The sequence below is a fragment of the Cervus canadensis genome, chromosome 15 (genome assembly GCF_019320065.1).
Source record: "Cervus canadensis isolate Bull #8, Minnesota chromosome 15, ASM1932006v1, whole genome shotgun sequence".
NCBI lineage: Eukaryota > Metazoa > Chordata > Mammalia > Artiodactyla > Cervidae > Cervus > Cervus canadensis.
The window spans coordinates 50,662,488-50,679,935 of NC_057400.1; the positions used below are offsets into that span (position 1 = coordinate 50,662,488).

At 34.6% G+C, this 17,448-nt stretch overlaps 1 protein-coding gene across 1 annotated transcript in view; it reads right to left on the minus strand.

Moving 5' to 3' along the window:
* TLK1 (tousled like kinase 1) overlaps positions 1 to 17,448 on the minus strand; it is a 163,261-nt gene that overhangs the window by 19,143 nt on the left and 126,670 nt on the right. Inside the window, exon 12 of the mRNA XM_043487915.1 lies at positions 9,863 to 9,929. Coding sequence (XP_043343850.1) covers positions 9,863 to 9,929 — 67 coding nt within the window. The remainder of the gene's footprint in view (positions 1 to 9,862; positions 9,930 to 17,448) is intronic.

A 17,448-nucleotide genomic window follows, 5' to 3' on the forward strand; every position in this document is an offset into this window, starting at 1 on the left:
CCTGGAAAAGGGAATGGCTACCCACTCCAGTGTTCTTGCCTGGATAATCCCATAGACAGAGGAGCCTGGCGGGTGCCATGGGGTTAGAGAGTCAGACAAGACTGAGCTACTAAGTGCACACACACATGCCCCATAAGATCTTGTAATACTAAAGGACAGGCAAACTTCATTCAGTCTGCATTGTAAAGTTTACAGGAAAAAACCCCAAATGTCAGAAGGACTAGTTAAAACAAACAGCTGGATCCTAGCTGTTTAAGAGGAAAGGTCAAGGGAATGAACTATAACTGAGTATATGCAGATACACATAAATCTTCCATAGTCATCAGTAAATATATTTACATCTTCCATATTGTAATTTAGTATTTATTCCACAGTATCTTGGACCTTAAAACAAAGTGACATATTTCTAGGGGAAAGATAATTCAGCAACTCTTAAGTAACTTCTCTCAAATCCCACTGAGAAAAAGTATACATTCTGTTATGGATTGAAGACTTTGTGTTCCTCCCAAATTGTGTATATCTAAGCCCTTGATGAGATGGCTGGATGGAATCATCAACTCGATGGACATGAGTCTGAGTAAACTCCGGGAGTTGGTGATGGATAGGGAGGCCTGGCGTCCTGCGATTCATGGGGTCACAAAGAGTCAGACACGATTGAACTGAAGCCCTAATCCCCTAGTGTGATGGTATTTGGAGAAGGGGACTCTGTAAGTTAAGAGTTAGCTTAGGTAATGAGAATGGAGCCCTCTTGATGGGATTTAGTGGTTTTTTGAGTAGGAAGAAAGAGATCTCTCCTCCCAACCCCACCACCTCTTTGTGGCAACACAGAGAAAAGTCACATGAGGATTTGAGAAGATGACCATCTACAAACTAGGAAGAAAGCTACCGAAACTAAACCCTAGCTCCCCTGGTAAAGAATCTGACTGCCAATGCAGGAGACACAGGTTTGACCCCTGATCCCCGAAGATCGCACATGCGGCAGAGCAATTAACCCTATGCGCAGCAATTATTCAGCCTGTGCTCTAGAGCCCAGGAGCCACAACTACTGGAAGCCTGCATGCCCTAGAGCCCATGAGCCACAAGAGAAGCCACCGCAATGAGAAGCCTACAAAAGCAACTAAGACCCAGCATAGCCAAAAATAAATGAATGGTTAAAGAAAAAAAAGATACTAAACCCCAAGGGACCTTGATGTTGGACTTCCAGCCTCTAGAACTATGAGAAATAAGTTTCTGTTGTTTAAGCTGCCCAGTCTATGGTACTCTGTTACATCAGTTACTTATTCTCTCCTTACAGAAGGGAATTCCATTATGGAATGGAATCCTCAAACACATGGCAAAGGTAATAAGTCAAATTACTAAAATAAAAGAGAGGTAGTCCAGAATGGAGATCATGCTTAGTAAGAACACTAAATTTCAATACTCTACTCATCCACTAGCTGAGCAATTTACAGCAGAAAAGGTCTAAAAAGAAACATTTCTGGAAAAGAATTAGTCTCTGTAGGCAATTATGGTGTTGAAGGGACACGATTAAGAAAAGATCCTATTAGAGAGGGAGGTAATCCCATACAGAGAGAGCGTGGTTTGGTAATCACATACAATAAAAGGACATCGTTCTTTTCCGTTTAGACAAAATGATATGGCAATAAACCTTAACAGTACATACTACAGCTATTTTAACAGCATTTTAAAATAAGATCTAATATCTGAATTACTTAAATATATATTTTAAAAAACCCAGGTTAGACAAGTATACAACAATAGATCTCAATATTGCCTCATTTAAGTAACCTGCAGAGCACAACACCTTCCAAAATTTTTAACTTTAAAAATTTATATGCAAAGTAAAACCAATTTGTCCCTCAATAGATATTTAGCATACAAATACTTTCTATTTGTACTCAGAGTCCCTTCCGGCAACTTAATATCCCCTTGGCTCAACATTTCAAACTAAAAATATGCTACAGCAATGTAGAATCTAATCTCCGTAAAATGCCAAGTTAAATGTAAAATGCAGGTTAAAACTGCTAGGCAGACTTGGGGTATTTTTTGAGCATTTCCCTTAATGGCAGTTTTTAAAAGGGCAATTAAAGTAGGGGTGTGTAGGCATTAAACTATAAAACTTACAAGTTATACAGTAATGCATTTTCACATGTAAAACTAATGCATTTCCTGTAAAAGTTGAACATACTACTGAATAGTTTAAATTTCTTTAGCAAATCTTTAATGTATATTACATGTTACCCCCACAAAAACCCCTCAATTTTGAAAAGCTGCCTTTCTATAAAGTCAAGATAAGATAGAATTTGAGAATCTGAGAATTTCTGATATATCATTCTCCGCTTGCCTATAATCCATTCGAGTTGGGAGAAGATTTTGTGTGGTATATTATGAAGATAGTGGAAACAGGGAAAAGCTTATCATTTACAATAGTATATTCAGTAGCACCATAACAACATTAGTCCATTTGAGAAAACTATTAATAGTTCAGAATGAGGTTTCAACAAATTTAATACCAAATTAATTTCAGTAATGTAATAATACAATCAAGTTAGTATCTCCAAGTCCTCAAGTAAGTTTTAATTTCATGAAATATTTATGTCATTCTGAAAGTCTATCACTAGGAAAGTGAAAGGTGAAATTAACAAAAGGCGCCATTAAAAGCTAATAGAAAGGGCAGTGCAGAAGAGAATTAAGAATATTATTACCAATTTACTTCAAATTTATAGGTCCTCAATTTTTTCTCTGTTATATTCTTTTATATATCCTAAATATAACTATAAGAAACACAAACCATTAGAAATATGAACCAACAAAAAAACTACATTGAACATATAGAGATCAGTTTTGAAACTGCCTATAATCCTCTTTTTGCTCGAGTATAACTGTATATATATTGAGGAGTAGGAGGAGGAAAAAGGACAAATACTGTGAAATTCCTGGTGGGGGATTCTTTCCTAACTATATATATATGATCTCTCCATGTCGATCCTGAGTCGCTGAGCTGGATATTACTGAGGGAAACATACTGGGTCTCCCTCAAGTGTGTTTAAGTGGCTTAGATAATTACTTTAGAACTTTAATGTTTTCCTCTATTTCATTTCCTTCTTTGGTGGGTTGGGGGTCATCCTCCTCTCTTTGAATGAATAAACACACACATCAAAAACCCTAAATGGGAGTAAGTATTAAAATGGACAATGGGATTGTCAGTTCCCCCATTCTATTTAAACAAACCAAACCCTATCTTCTCAGCAGCAAATAAATATAACAGTTCAACTGACTGGCAAATTTTAAATATCCAGTACACTTCCTGAAAAAGAAATCACAGTTTCTATATTAAGAGGATGAAATTTATTTATGTTGAAACTAGCACCTACAGATACAATGCCTTACTACATTTTCTTCCAGCTTTCTGCCTCCTTTTAGCCTTTTTCAGGGTTCTGGTGGATTCCATATTTTTTATAAGTATGAAAAGGTTTAACATTCTATACAATAATGAGAAGAGCCTAATCTTCTAGACTCTGTGTATATGCATATAAACATCATGGAACTACAGTTTTTGGCCACTGGCCAAGCAATTGCTTTCTCTTTGTTTTAATGAAATTATGACCTCTAAACTGAATTTACAAACCTGAATAAACTCTGCCCAATGGTTAACATGACTTCTAAGATTCTTTCCAAAATTCAAAGAATGCCATTGCCTATACAACTGGATTAATATAAAAATCTACAGAAGTGAAATACATTTTATCACTAAATTTTCACTCTGGTAAGTGAACACCATCTATTACCAGGTAAAGATGTATAATTATAGATAGGGTGAGCCAGAAATATGCATGTAGGTTCCCAATGAGAACAGGAAGGAGAGTACACACACCAGTGGCTTTCCTATCTACAGCTAGTTCCATGTTCTCTCAAGTACAGCTTTCACAGAATAGTACTCATTTTTAAACAGAAGCAGAACTATGCACAAAATGTCAAGTTTAGAATTCCAACACTCTTGGCACTTTTCTTGCCCACACATACCAAGAAGTCAGGAACCTCGTATATTCTTTGTGGGCTTAACAGTGACTTTTTCAGTGTGATGAATGCATTTTCACTAGACTTCACTGAAAACTACTTCCTACATAAGTAGCCATCTTGTGTTATGTTCTAGAGAAATATAACATACAACGTGGTTGGCTTTGAGAGAAAATTTTCTTGAGTAGAGAGGTGCACACGCAGTTTTAGAGATTAAGCCCTCTAGCATTAACTATTTTCATATTTTTATTCATACCTAAAGTGACAAGAGGTGTCACATACACAAACGTATTCTTTGTGGTCATACTAAGGATTTGATAAATCAGATGACAATGGTATTCTAGAAAGAAAGACCAAAGGAGATATCAAACTTCAAGAATATTTGGGGATTAATTCACCTAAAACCAGTGCCCTGTATTCTCCACTGTTCAAAAGGCTTGCAGACAATCCATTGTCTTCCATTTCAACTAGTTGCATGGTCCACTGTGAAGGAGTGAGAAAAGAGCTGTGTGCTTGTTCTTGACCTGTAAAGATTTCATCATGGAAGATTAATACTGATGCTGCTGCTGCCTGTTACTGGTTGTTTCTCTTTGCAGGTGCCAATATCGGTCAGAGAACAGGATTTCAGTGGCAGAGTTGTTGCTATACTGTTATCTCTTCAGAACGGAGGCACAAGGAGAGATGAATGCCACATCGCAAGGAGCAAAGGAGAAAGAGAGAAAGAAATGGTGTCAGGTGGCATGTTGGATGCGATTTTTGTTTTAGTAGAGATTGAGATGACCGTAATTGTTTAGCTGATTCCTTCGGTCTGCAAAGATACACTTGTGCTGGTGCTGATGGTTCTTGACTAATCCTGTTTCAATTACAAGTTGGTTATGTTTTTCCTAAAAACTTCTGGTATTTAAATTCAGGGTTTATAACTCTCTCTCTCACACACACACCCCAAAACACATACATTAAAGTCCATCCCTGCTACACTATCTAATATTCCATACTGAGATGTCAAATCTTCTATATGCATTCTCTCCAACTAATCAAATATTTAAAATCCAGAAGACAAAAAAATTCAAAGACCAGAATAAACACCTCCACATGCTGTTCACATCACAAACTTGAGTCAAACAGCAGTGGTATGATACAGTTATTGGTCCCAATAACTTTCAAAATTCCTACTTTCTCTTTATTTTGGGGTATTATAATTGGTGATTTATATTTTTAAATAATATTATGACTAGAGAGACAATCTATTACAAGGAAGATGGTTTATCAGGGTTGTTTTTTTTTTAAGTTGTTTATATTAGTTTAGTACTAATCCTTGGAAAGCAAATCCACATAGTTTTCCTCAATTCTAGAATTACGATCAGAGTTATACAAACAACCACCTAGTAGGACTCCTCAAATTACAAAGATAAATGACTTTCTCATAACTAGAATTCATCAAGACTGGTATTAAAACAGGATCAACTATAAAAGCTAACTAGTACAGGGCTTATTAGTTTTTCGTAAAGCCAGAGATGCCTCATGTGGCACAGGTACATTATTGGATTTAGTTGCTCCACCTTAAAGGAACAACATCTTAAACATATGAAATTATTCTCATTGCAACTACAAGCTTATAAGTGATAATCAAGGAAGTTTGCGCATAATGACTAGTAGCAAAAAGTTACTTTGGTAAGTTTCAGGAGTAATTTGTATAATATACATATGTTTTACTATATACTTCCTTTACATTCTATTAAATCTTTAGCTGTATAAAGGTAAAACTACACTAGAGAGTATTAACACATGTTACCTCCCAAAACATGCATTTCCTGTTGACCTTTAAAGATAAATTTATAATGAAAAACAGTAAACCAATTAATAATAAAGAAATATTCTAATTGACAGAATAGTCACTAACAGGCTACCCAAGGAAAGTAATATATGAGAGAAAGAGAGAAAGAAGTATGTGTGTGAAGAATTTAATTGCTCTACTTTATCTGTGATGAAAATAAAACAGTCTATTTCTGGGGGAAAAAAGGAAAGCAAACATTCCTACTACTCTAAGAAAGATGCAAAGAAAGCTATAAGGGAATCAATTCTGTATACAAAAGGATCAACTTGCTATCCATCTACAACTAAAGAATTGTAGGAATAAAGTGTAAGGATACTTCCACTGAAGTAGCAGTGGAAAAAGGTTCAAGTTTTGGCTTTGCTAGTTACTGGCTATATTAATTTAGACAAAGCAAACAAAGAAGAGCCTGGCATTCAAATTTAACATTCATGTTCTCTCTAGAATGGTTAAAAATTCAAAGTGTATAAAATGTAATATTATGTAATTCCCCTGAAATGTGGAAATAAATCACTTAGTGAATGAGTGAGCAATAATTTCATAAACTGATAACTAAAACAATATTAAACAATTCTTAATATATTAAAAAAGATGATGCTGAACAATAATTTTCTTAATTTCAGAAGACAATAAGTCCTTAAGTAAGTTTACATTTACTATTTGGTGGTAACCAAGAATGAGAATTAATTTTAGCCACAGACTTACTGCTGAACTCTCATTTGTTACTCTATCACACTAACAGATTCACTGGATTTGGATTATTATGTTTCTAGCCCTGCAGAATAGTACAGAATATGAACTGGACTTTATGATTTATTCAGTGGTAAACACTTATTCATACTTCTGTTTACCTATTCAATTATTATGATTATCTTTATAAAATACACTGTACATCATAAATTATCTCAAGAAAAAGTTAACTAGGTCTTCTAGTCTTCTATGTCCAAATGGTATGGGTTTCATCAATGATGGAAGTTTTTTCCTTTGGTGCCAACAAATTAATAACTCCATCTAACTTCAAGAGTTTTTATTGAAGGGAGAGTGAAAGTCACCTTTGGTAATGCAGGAGGTATATTGGGCTCCAAATCTAAACCCTAATCTGATGTAGGTCACATGATTAATTCCTGCACAGGTTACATGGACATCAAATACTCACAGATCAGATCCAGCCTATGGTAAAAACTATATAGTTAGATGTCGGTGTATGGTTCATGTTGGCTTAAGATAGAGGTGATAACACCTTTTCTTTCAACTCAAGCTTGTTCTGTATGTGTTAAAAGTGTCCAATCTACTTGTGTTTTAGAAACCAGAATAACCTATTTTTAATGACCTACTTTCCAACTGTGCTTTAGAATGCCAAATAACTTATTTTTAACACATGTAACTGAATGCCTATTATTCTTAAACTGTACAACTCAAAAATTAATACCCAGTGGAAATCAGACTACTACTATTTATTTGTACTCTAAGGTGACACTACTTACTCAATTTTGTTCTCTGTGTACTACTAGCAACTTTCTTCATAATGCATTCATTCTTCTCAACCAAAAAAGTCAGAAGTAAATGTGAGAATTCAAAGCATGAGAGTATATTTCAGCATTAATTCATCAATTCTTCCAAAATATTCCATGATAGAGATCAAAGAAAAGTAATGTTGTAAATTGGTTAAGAAGATAAAGTTAGAAATCTAAAACTGCTCAGTAAATTTGATAAAAGCTGAAAAAATAAAACAGGAAAAGGATTATGGAAGGGACAATTATTAGACTGAGTAAATACAAAAATGGAGAAGTCAAACACTGGGAAAAAAGATAATACGGAAGTTAGAAGAGAAGGTGTAGTAAACTACAAAAGCTTACAACTGTTTATATAATATCTAGAAATTTAAGTATATGTACCTTACTTTATAAAATAGAAATGTTTCAGAGAAATAAAATATTTTCAATGTACCAGCAAAGTTTTAAAATCAACCAACCACTCACCAATCAAAAAGTAAAAACAAACTGTCCTCTGAATCCTTTTAAGTATTTCTGTGATACAAATAGCCGATTCCTAATTTAACTGCTTTATCATTTCAGATTTTATAACAGGTTTCCATAAGACATGTAAAACTCATCATTAGAAAGAGTAATCTGAAATTTACTATTATGTGTGAAAATAATAACCCTCCAGTTGACTATACACTTTAGTATCCCATTATCATGAAAGGCTGGTCAGAAAATAATTGATAAATCTTTCTTTATATGGAACATCAAACACAGGTCTCTATCAAAATAGCTTACATGGGCAGACAAATACTTGTACTAATTCTGAACAACAGAATCACCACTTCCCTTCTATAGTCCCGTTACAACTCCATCAGTTACAAAACAGACTGAAGTTGTCTACTTATATCAAAGAACAAGAGAAATATCAATAATTACAACAGAACAGAATATAAAACAGAACAAAACAGATCAGAATAAATTCATTTTAGAATTTACTGTTCAAGTAGTTAGGCTGAAGCTTTTCTGAGCAGGGGCACAGTAAAGAACACTAATACAAATTACACACATATATATGTGTCTGCATATACACACATATACATATATGTGAGGTGAAAGTCGCTCAGTTGTGTCCGACTCTTTGCGACCCCATGGCTCCTCTGTTCATGGAATTCTACAGGCAAGAATACTGGAGTGGGTTGCCATTCCCTTCTCCAATATACAAATATGTATGTATATAAAATAAAATTTTTTTCTGTTCCCTGTAACTAAATGGCAGGAATTTGAAGTATGTTGACAGCATTCCAAAATAATTTAGTTTAGTTGCTTAGTCGTGTCCGACTCTTTGTGACCCCATGGACTGTAGCCTACCAGGCTCCTCTGTCCAAGGGATTTTCCAGGCAAGAGTACTGGAGTGGGTTGCCATTCCCTTCTCCAGAGGATCTTCCCAACCCAGGGATTGAACCCGTGTCTCCACATTGTAGGCAGATGCTTTATGATCTAAGCTACCAGGGAAGTCCTATTCAAAAAATAAGAACATCTATAATGAGATGGTGGCTGCTACAAGAATGGGTTTCTCTGACCTACCTCACCCTACCTCAGGGAGATGACTTGATAGATACCATCTTCATTTAGTTCACTTAGTTTTAGCTATTGCTCAGCCTATTTAAACAATGTAAGTAATGTGATAAGCAGACCACAGAATTTAAAAACTGGATCAAAGAAAAAGAATTTTATAGCTGTCAGTAATTTCATTTTGAGGGGGAAAATCTATTATTTCTCTGAAATGGTTTGAATTAAAAATACGAACTAAAAAACAATGAACCGAATACAATTTCAGAGTTTACAAACAAGTACATAGCTTTACATTATAAAAACTTACTAACATATAGCAACGTTTTTCTGAATTATATCACTTCATATTATTACCAATGATCAGGCTCTTCTAAATTTGCCAATGTAAATATTTTAACTGAAACATTTAATCAGGTATTTGGTAACTTTAAAGTTAAGTCAAAGAAACCTGTTATTAATTTACAATTGTTTCAATTTGTTATGAAATGGACACAACAACATAGAATCTTACATTTTATCTTAAAAATAAAGCTTTAAAAAAAAAAAAAAACAGATAGCATTTACCAGTAGTCTTAAGAACCTGGAGTTCTGTCCAGGATCATTCCTCCACTACAGGGATAAGGGTTTTTGTTTTTTAACTTTTTGACCACATGCGTCATGTGGGATCTTAGTCCCCAGACCAGGGACCAAATCAGCATCCCCCTGCATTGAGAAGTCCCAGGGACACGGTATTATCAGTATCTGAAATGTTTGTAAATTACCACAAGGTAAAGGAATGTTATTTTAATATACTCAACATAAAAATGCAACTTTTATGCCCCTCTTTTATTTTTTTGGTCTAAAGTTTTAAATTTGGGTCCTTTTTCTCTTTAAGTTTTGCCTTCTTTAATAAGAAACGTATAACACAACTTTCCACAACCTCTGGTAAAATAAAATGGCCAGCATATGCTTCACGTACCTTTTTGAGATGTCCTAGTCTAAGTTTGAAAATTTCTTCCTGTTCATGATATTCTGCCAAAGTCAACCTGTCAAAATGAAATTGTGATTCTAGATATTAAGATTAATACTTATTATTTCTTATTAATAACCAGCAAAATAAAATTAATCAAATAAAATTACTAAAATGTTGACAACTTTCAGCCCCAAACACATAAGCCTAAAGTGCTTGAAGGTATTCTTCAGAGTATATCTAATACAGATGAAAAACTTGACTGACTTATAAATTCAACAACTATTTAATGAGTACCATGAATTTAGATCCTAAGGATGCAATGAAAAAGTTTCTCAATACACTCTGGTTTGAACTTACACTTCATAGTGGGAGTATAGGGGTAAGGAAGCAGAAGAAAAACAATTTAGTTCAGAAATGAAACAATCCTAAATAACAGTAAGTGTTATACAGAGAATTAGAAAGGCTGGTGTGATAATAACTGACTGTGTTATACTAATTTGCACCGAGTTTTAGGGAGATAGTCTTGATCTGAATGTCAAAAGGACAGCCACAAGAGGACAGAGGGGAGTATGTTCTAGACACAGGTTAAAGCAGGTACAAAGACACCAAGATAGAAATAGACTGATACTGAGAAGAGGAAAAAAAACGCCAAGTATTAGAATATAGTCAAAGAGGCTGTCAGCAAAAGAGAGAAAGCAGGGGAACAGCATCTAAAAGCAGGATGGATTTTAGACCAAGGAATGAATTTCATTTTACTTTAAGAGTACTGGGAAATTACTGCAAAGGTAATCAGTCCAATTTGGGCACTGGTTTAAGAAAGAAAGAAACAAAGATATTTTTCTCTTCTCTGCTTCCATGTGCTAGTGAATAAGTGAGATAGGGTTGCCAAAAACCACCAAGTAATTAATAAATATAAGTAGATACACACGTGAGAGTACTTTATGGTTGTTTTATTATTAATTTCAAATATTCTTCTGTAAATTAGAAAAGATCACTGCAGCTGACCCTTGAATAACAAGGGTTTGAATTGCACAGGTCCACGTACATGAAGATTTTAAAAATAAATACATATTATAGTACACTACATAGTTTGGAGCTGGCTGACTCTGTGGATATGGAATTGCAGATATAGAGGCCAGCTGTGAAGTTATATGCAAATTTTCAACTGTAGGGAGGGTTAGAGCCCCAAACCCTCATGTTGTTTAGGGTTCAACTGTAGTTTAATGTAGAATTTTAGTAAGATATAGACCGATTATAATATTTCATAAGAAAACATGGTTCTGTATCATTAAAGTCAAAGAGGAAAACACACACACACACACACACACCAAAACAACATCCATCTCATCCCCAGTGCTGAAAGGACTGCATTTATCTCTCATACTTGGGCCCTTGTTTACTTATGTATTCTGGGTCTATTTGGTTATGCTCCAAACCCCAAGTACGATTTATTTATGCTTGGTTTACATCCCTCAGCAACATTCAGTATAAATGCTATTTCCCTTAAGCTAGATGCTAATTAAAATATTAATATCATAGAAAGGGCATTCAAATGAAATAATCAAAAACCTCCAAGAAATTCAGTTAGTATTCCACTAGAAGTATCTTAAGAGTGAAAAACAAACATTTAAAATTAACTCTCTCTACCCAGTCTTAGGTTAACATAACCACCAGATTTTATTATACTGAATATAGCAATATAGTTGCAGCAGTTGCTTAACATAAATTTAGAGAACTAAACACTGCACTGTGAATGTGAAACATTCATGCAGATGGAATGAAACAAGAAGAGGGAAACCTGGTTATTTTTTTTTAAAAAGTGGTTTGGAAACTAAAACTGATAATATCTCAACTAGTTCAGTAAATTAAAGCCACAGGAATTTTGGCAAATAGTTTCTGGATATGCATATATGCCATCAATGGAAATTACCTGTATAACAATATAGTAATTTACTATTCTTAAAGTAAGGTCTTAGGCCCACCAGTAGACCATAGGATGGGCTCAGAGCTAACTTTTTAAATATGTAAATATTTTGTTTGTTTCTGTACAGGAATAAAATACAATTCTATACTTTGGTTTTTATTGAGTTAAAATACAGCTAAATTTAGTATTCATAAGGTAAAATTAGTATGGCTAATTTAGTTTCCTAAAATTTTTGACTGTTGTAAGTTGGCAGTAGTTTTCAATAGCTACTGTTCTTCTGAGTTAATAATAAATCAATGTCAATTAGTTCCATGGTGTCTTAGTCTGTTGAATACTGTATGGTTAATCTTATATATTTTATAATGTAATGCATACTGGCTATTAACTAGCATTCAGTTCCAGTTGTTAATATGTTTGTGCTGTGGCTCAAATATACATCATCTACATCCCTTTAATTAAAGCAAATACACACAAATAGTCCCTTCCCTAAATTTACTTAATATAATGATACCTCATTGATTTCAAAAGCATTGACCTCAGAGCATTATTTTATAGGTCTAATCCTAATATGAAACACATGCAATTCTCACTAAAGATTAATGGTAACCCTCAGCAGCAACAGTACTTTGCTATTTCTTTACTGCATTTGATTACTACCATTATAAAGCTTCAAATAAACAGCAAAATATAGACATACTAATTTCTCTCTGCTGGGTTTTGAAGCATCAATAAGCAAATGTACAGACAGTACTAAATACTAGGCTACTGACTTTCTTGGACAGTAATTCTTACCGTTTTATGATCATGGTATTTAATTTCACATATATGTAACTTTGTAGTTCAAACATAGCAGTTTAAGAATTCCTATTCCTGTCTCACAAAATAGAATGCAAATCACCAAACAGCAAAAGACTTTTCTTACATTACTTTGCACTTCCTTATCAGAAAGCACCTGACATATATTAGCACTTTATAAAGTGAAAAGTGAAGTCACTCAGTTGTGTCTGACTCTTTGCGACCCCATGGGCCATATTAGCACTGTATCCGGTATTTATTTCTATTGATGAAAAATACAGATAAAATTTAAATGTATTTAGATAAAATTAATTGGGGACAATCTTACTTATGGGGACAATCTTACTTAAAGAAACTGGATTTTATTTTATATATGGAAAGAGGTAACCTAGGAAAATACTAATTTTGATGACTTAATTGCCACATCAAGTAATTTTATGATGTGCTTTATAAGATGCTTAAAAAACATCCACCCTCTTAAGCAAGTCTATTGCTTAAATTACTTAGCAAATCTCTTATTCATAGAGTGCAAAGAAAAGTCCAATCTCTCCCTTTATGAATCATATCTCATATTATAGATTGAATATTAATTTTTATTACTTTTATTATTTTATATTTGTATATGTATTTAGGAGATGTTAAAAATCATAAATAAAACTGTTCAGTAGGTTAACACAAAATTATTCAAAAAGCCAGGAAATTTAAAACTCAAACATAAAACTTAACCACTGATAATCTTTCACAGTGAGTATGAATGAATAAAGCAAGCTGAGCGCCAAAGAATTGATGCTTTTGAACTGTGGTGTTGGAGAAGACTCTTGAGAGTCCCTTGGACTGCAAGGAGACCCAATCAGTTCATCCTAAAGGAGATCAGTCCTGCGTGTTCACTGGAAAGACTGATGTTGAAGCTGAAACTCCAACACTCTGGCCACCTGATGTGAAGAGCTGACTCATTTGAAAAGATCCTGATGCTGGGAAAGATTGAGGGCAGGAGGAGAAGGGGACGACAGACGATGAGATGGTTGGATGGCATCACCAACTCAATGGACATGGGTTTGGGTGAACTCCAGGAGTTGGTGATGGACAGGGAGGCCTGGCGTGCTGCGGTTCATGGGGTTTCAAGTCCGACTCAGTTGAGTTGGACTCGACTGAGTGACTGAATTGAACTGAACTGAATGAATGAGAATTTTATTTTTAATTCAAAAATTGTTTTCCAAGAGTTTAATAGAAATGTAAGATATCTGCATAAAACAGAGAATATGCATTTCAAAGACACTGATATCCAATTCTTTAACGGTATTCTGTTTAAGCAGGAAACTAATCTGAAGTCTCAAGTTAAGGAATACAAGATCTGGTAAACAGAATGTTAAAGGCACTTAAGACAAAAAAATATTAAGCCAGTTTTTTTTGTACAATTTAGCAAACTTTTACAGGATACTGAACTAAGCTGCACACTGAGAAGTAGACTTTTTTAAATGAGCGAGGAAGTAGATGAGACTACTCTGCTTTTGAAGAGCCCTAAAAAAAAAACTAGAAATAGAAAAAAAATTTTCTTAACATGATAAAGGGCACTTATTTAAAAAACCATAACTAACATCACACTCACTGGTGAAAGAGTAAAAACTTTCCCCTTAAGGCCAGGAACAAGACAAGAATGCTTTCACCACTGCTGTTCAATATTGTACTGGAAGTCCTCTCAGAGGACTTAAGGAAAAAAAATACACTGAAATTGGAAAGGAAGAAGTAAAACTATTTCTAGTCACAGATGACTTAACTCTACATGTAGAAAATCTCTAAAAATGAACAAGAGCTAATAAATTCAGAAAAGTTGCAGGGCATGAGATCAACACACAAAAATCAAATGTGTTTGTATACATCAGCAATGAACAATGTAAAAAAGATACTAAGAATACAATTCAATTAATAATAGAACCCAAAACAATAATATACATAGGATCAAATTACTCAGGAAGTGACTCGGATGCTAAAAACTACAAAATATTGCTGAAGAAATGAAAGCATACTAATTAAATGAAAGAACATCAGTACTCATGTCCTTAAGATTATCAGACTTACTATTGTTAAGAGGGCAATTCTTCCCCAAAGTGACTCACAGACCCAATATAATCCTGATTAAAATACATATCACCCATTTTGTTGAAACAGGAAAGCTGATTCTTTATTAAAATGCAATGTGCAAGGGTCCTCAAACAAACAAAACAACGTTGAAAAAGAAGGACTCATACTTCCTATTTCAAAAATTAACACAGCTATGGTCATCAAAAGAGTGTGGTACTGCCATAAGGACAGACATCTACTGTATGATTCTCTTTAATGCACTATCCAGAAGAGCCAAATCCATAGAGAAAGCAGATTGTTACCAGGAGGATGTAGGGAGGCAGGAATGGGGAGTGATTAATTAATGGGCATTAGGTGTTCTGGATGAATAAGATGTTCCAAAAATAAAGGGAAGTCTGGTTGCACAACACTGCATAGCACTGTGAATGCACTAAATGCCACTGAACTATATGCTTTTAAATGGATAACTGTATGTTATGCAAATTTAACCTAAATTTTTTTTTTAAGTACCACTAGGGAAAAGAAATGGGGGAATATGGGAAGGATGAAACTAATTTCCTCTGAAGAGCCCAGGGTTCAATATACAAAAAAAAAAAGAAAAGAACGAATGACCTACACCAAGTGCTGGCATGGTGTGTAGAGCAGCAGCCTCATAGAGATGTCTACATCCTAATTCCTGAAGATGTGAGTATGCTAAGTTACACAGCAAAGGAGAATTAAAGTAGCAGGTGGAATTAAAGCTGCTAATTTGCTTACTTTAAAATAGGGATTTATTCTGGATTACCCTTTGTGGACTCAGGGTAATCACAAGAGGCCTTAAAATTCGAGGAGATGGGCAGAGATGTGGAATCACAGTGACATGACATGACAAAGACTTGACTTGCCACTGCTGGCTTGCAGTTGGAAGGGGATCATGAACCACGGAATGTGGACAGGCTCTAGAAGCTGGAAAAAGCAAGGATTATTTCCTAGAGCCACCACTAATAATGCACCCCCGAAAACATCCTGATTTTAGCCCAATGAGATCCATTTTGGATTTGTGATCTCCAAAACTATAAGATAATAAATTTGTGTTGTTTTAACTCACTGAATTTGTGGCAATTTGTTACAGTGGCAGTATGAAATTACTACAGATCCTGGTACCTAGAAAGGGGATATTTCCATAACAAACACCTAAAAATATAGAAGTGACTTTGGAAGTGGGCAGTGAGCAAGAGGCTAGGAGAATTCAGAGGAGCATGATTTTAAAATAACCTTAGGCTGCCTTTAATAGACTATTAGCAGAAATATGAATATTAATAACTCTGCCAAGTGAGGATGTGAGGAATTCCACAAGAAGCACAGTGTGGAAAACATACTGCCTTAAGAGAACACCTAAATTGTCATGAATGGATCATCTGGTAGATAGGAGAGGTGCTACTGGTGAAAACTCAGAAGGAAAGGAAAAATATGTTATAGAAAACTGGAGGAATCCTTGTTATAATGAAAGAAAGCTAAGCAAAACTGTATCCTGTAGTTATAAAGAAAGCCAAGCATGTAAGAAATGAACTCTGCAGATTTCCAAACAGTGTTTAAAGTCTGGACTGGTTTCTTCTCACTGTTTACACTAAAATGTGAGAAAAGATACGTCAAAGGTAAGAAATAAGAAATGTTCAACCAAAAATTTAATGAGTTTAATCCAACCAAGATTTAATGGTTTAAGAAATTTTCATTTTATTCAGAGTGCAAAATACACCAAAATTGAGATTCATGGTCAAGCTGCTCTTAAAATGGAGGGTATAGTTGAACAACCTTTTGCTAATATTCCTGAGAAGCCAGAGTATTCATCACATAAACAGTCTTTAAAAAGATGAAGTGTGTCACTCACAGATTCCTTCAGCCTTCTCAGCAGAAGTCAAAAATAGTGATAAAATTATCTAGGAAAAAAAAACCTGGTGGGTGTCTAATGGAATAATGCTTGTGTCACACATGAGAGATCCACAAGATTCTTGAGAACTTTATACCAACAAAAACACTGCCAGCTTGGATTTTAAGGGACACAGACAGCACAAAGTGAAAGGCTGTCAAACAGTCAAAACTCTACAAACAAGAAACTGGCTTTAAAGCTACTCAGCAGCAAATACATGCTAACCTTCACAAAAAAGAAATCTTCATGAAAAACAGAGGACAGAAGCTTGAAGTCACAAGCTACAGAAAAATTATTACCAGATCTTGAAACCTGAGTTTGCCTGGATGGATTTTGAAACTGCTTGGGATCGGTGACACCTTTAATCTTTTTCTGTTTGAAAGGAAGTATCTGTAACTCGTATCCTATGGCTGTCCCCATCACTGTATTTTGGGAAGAGGTAGTAACTTGTTTCTTGATGTTCACAGGTTCATAGGTTAAGAGGAATTATTCTCGGGGCAGATTATACACAAAGTCTCACTAGTAATTTATTTAGGTAACAAAATTCAGAATGTCTAAGTTGATGAGATTTAGGTCAGGTTTTTCAATGTGGAGTTAAGGCTATACTGAGGTTGACAAAGACTTTGCAGATAGGATAAATGAATTTTGCATGTGGGAAAGAAGTGAATCTTAGGTCAGAGGGTAGGCTATGTAGGTAGAATAATGACTTTCCAAAAATGCCACATTCTAATCCTTAGGACTTATAAGTGTGCTTAAACGCAAAGGATAAAATGGTATTAACACCACTAATTAGCTGACCTTACAATATGGTGATTATCTTGGATGATACAGCTATGAGTACACAGTGTAAAGAAAAAAAACTTTTATCTGAAGGAAACTGGGAAAAGG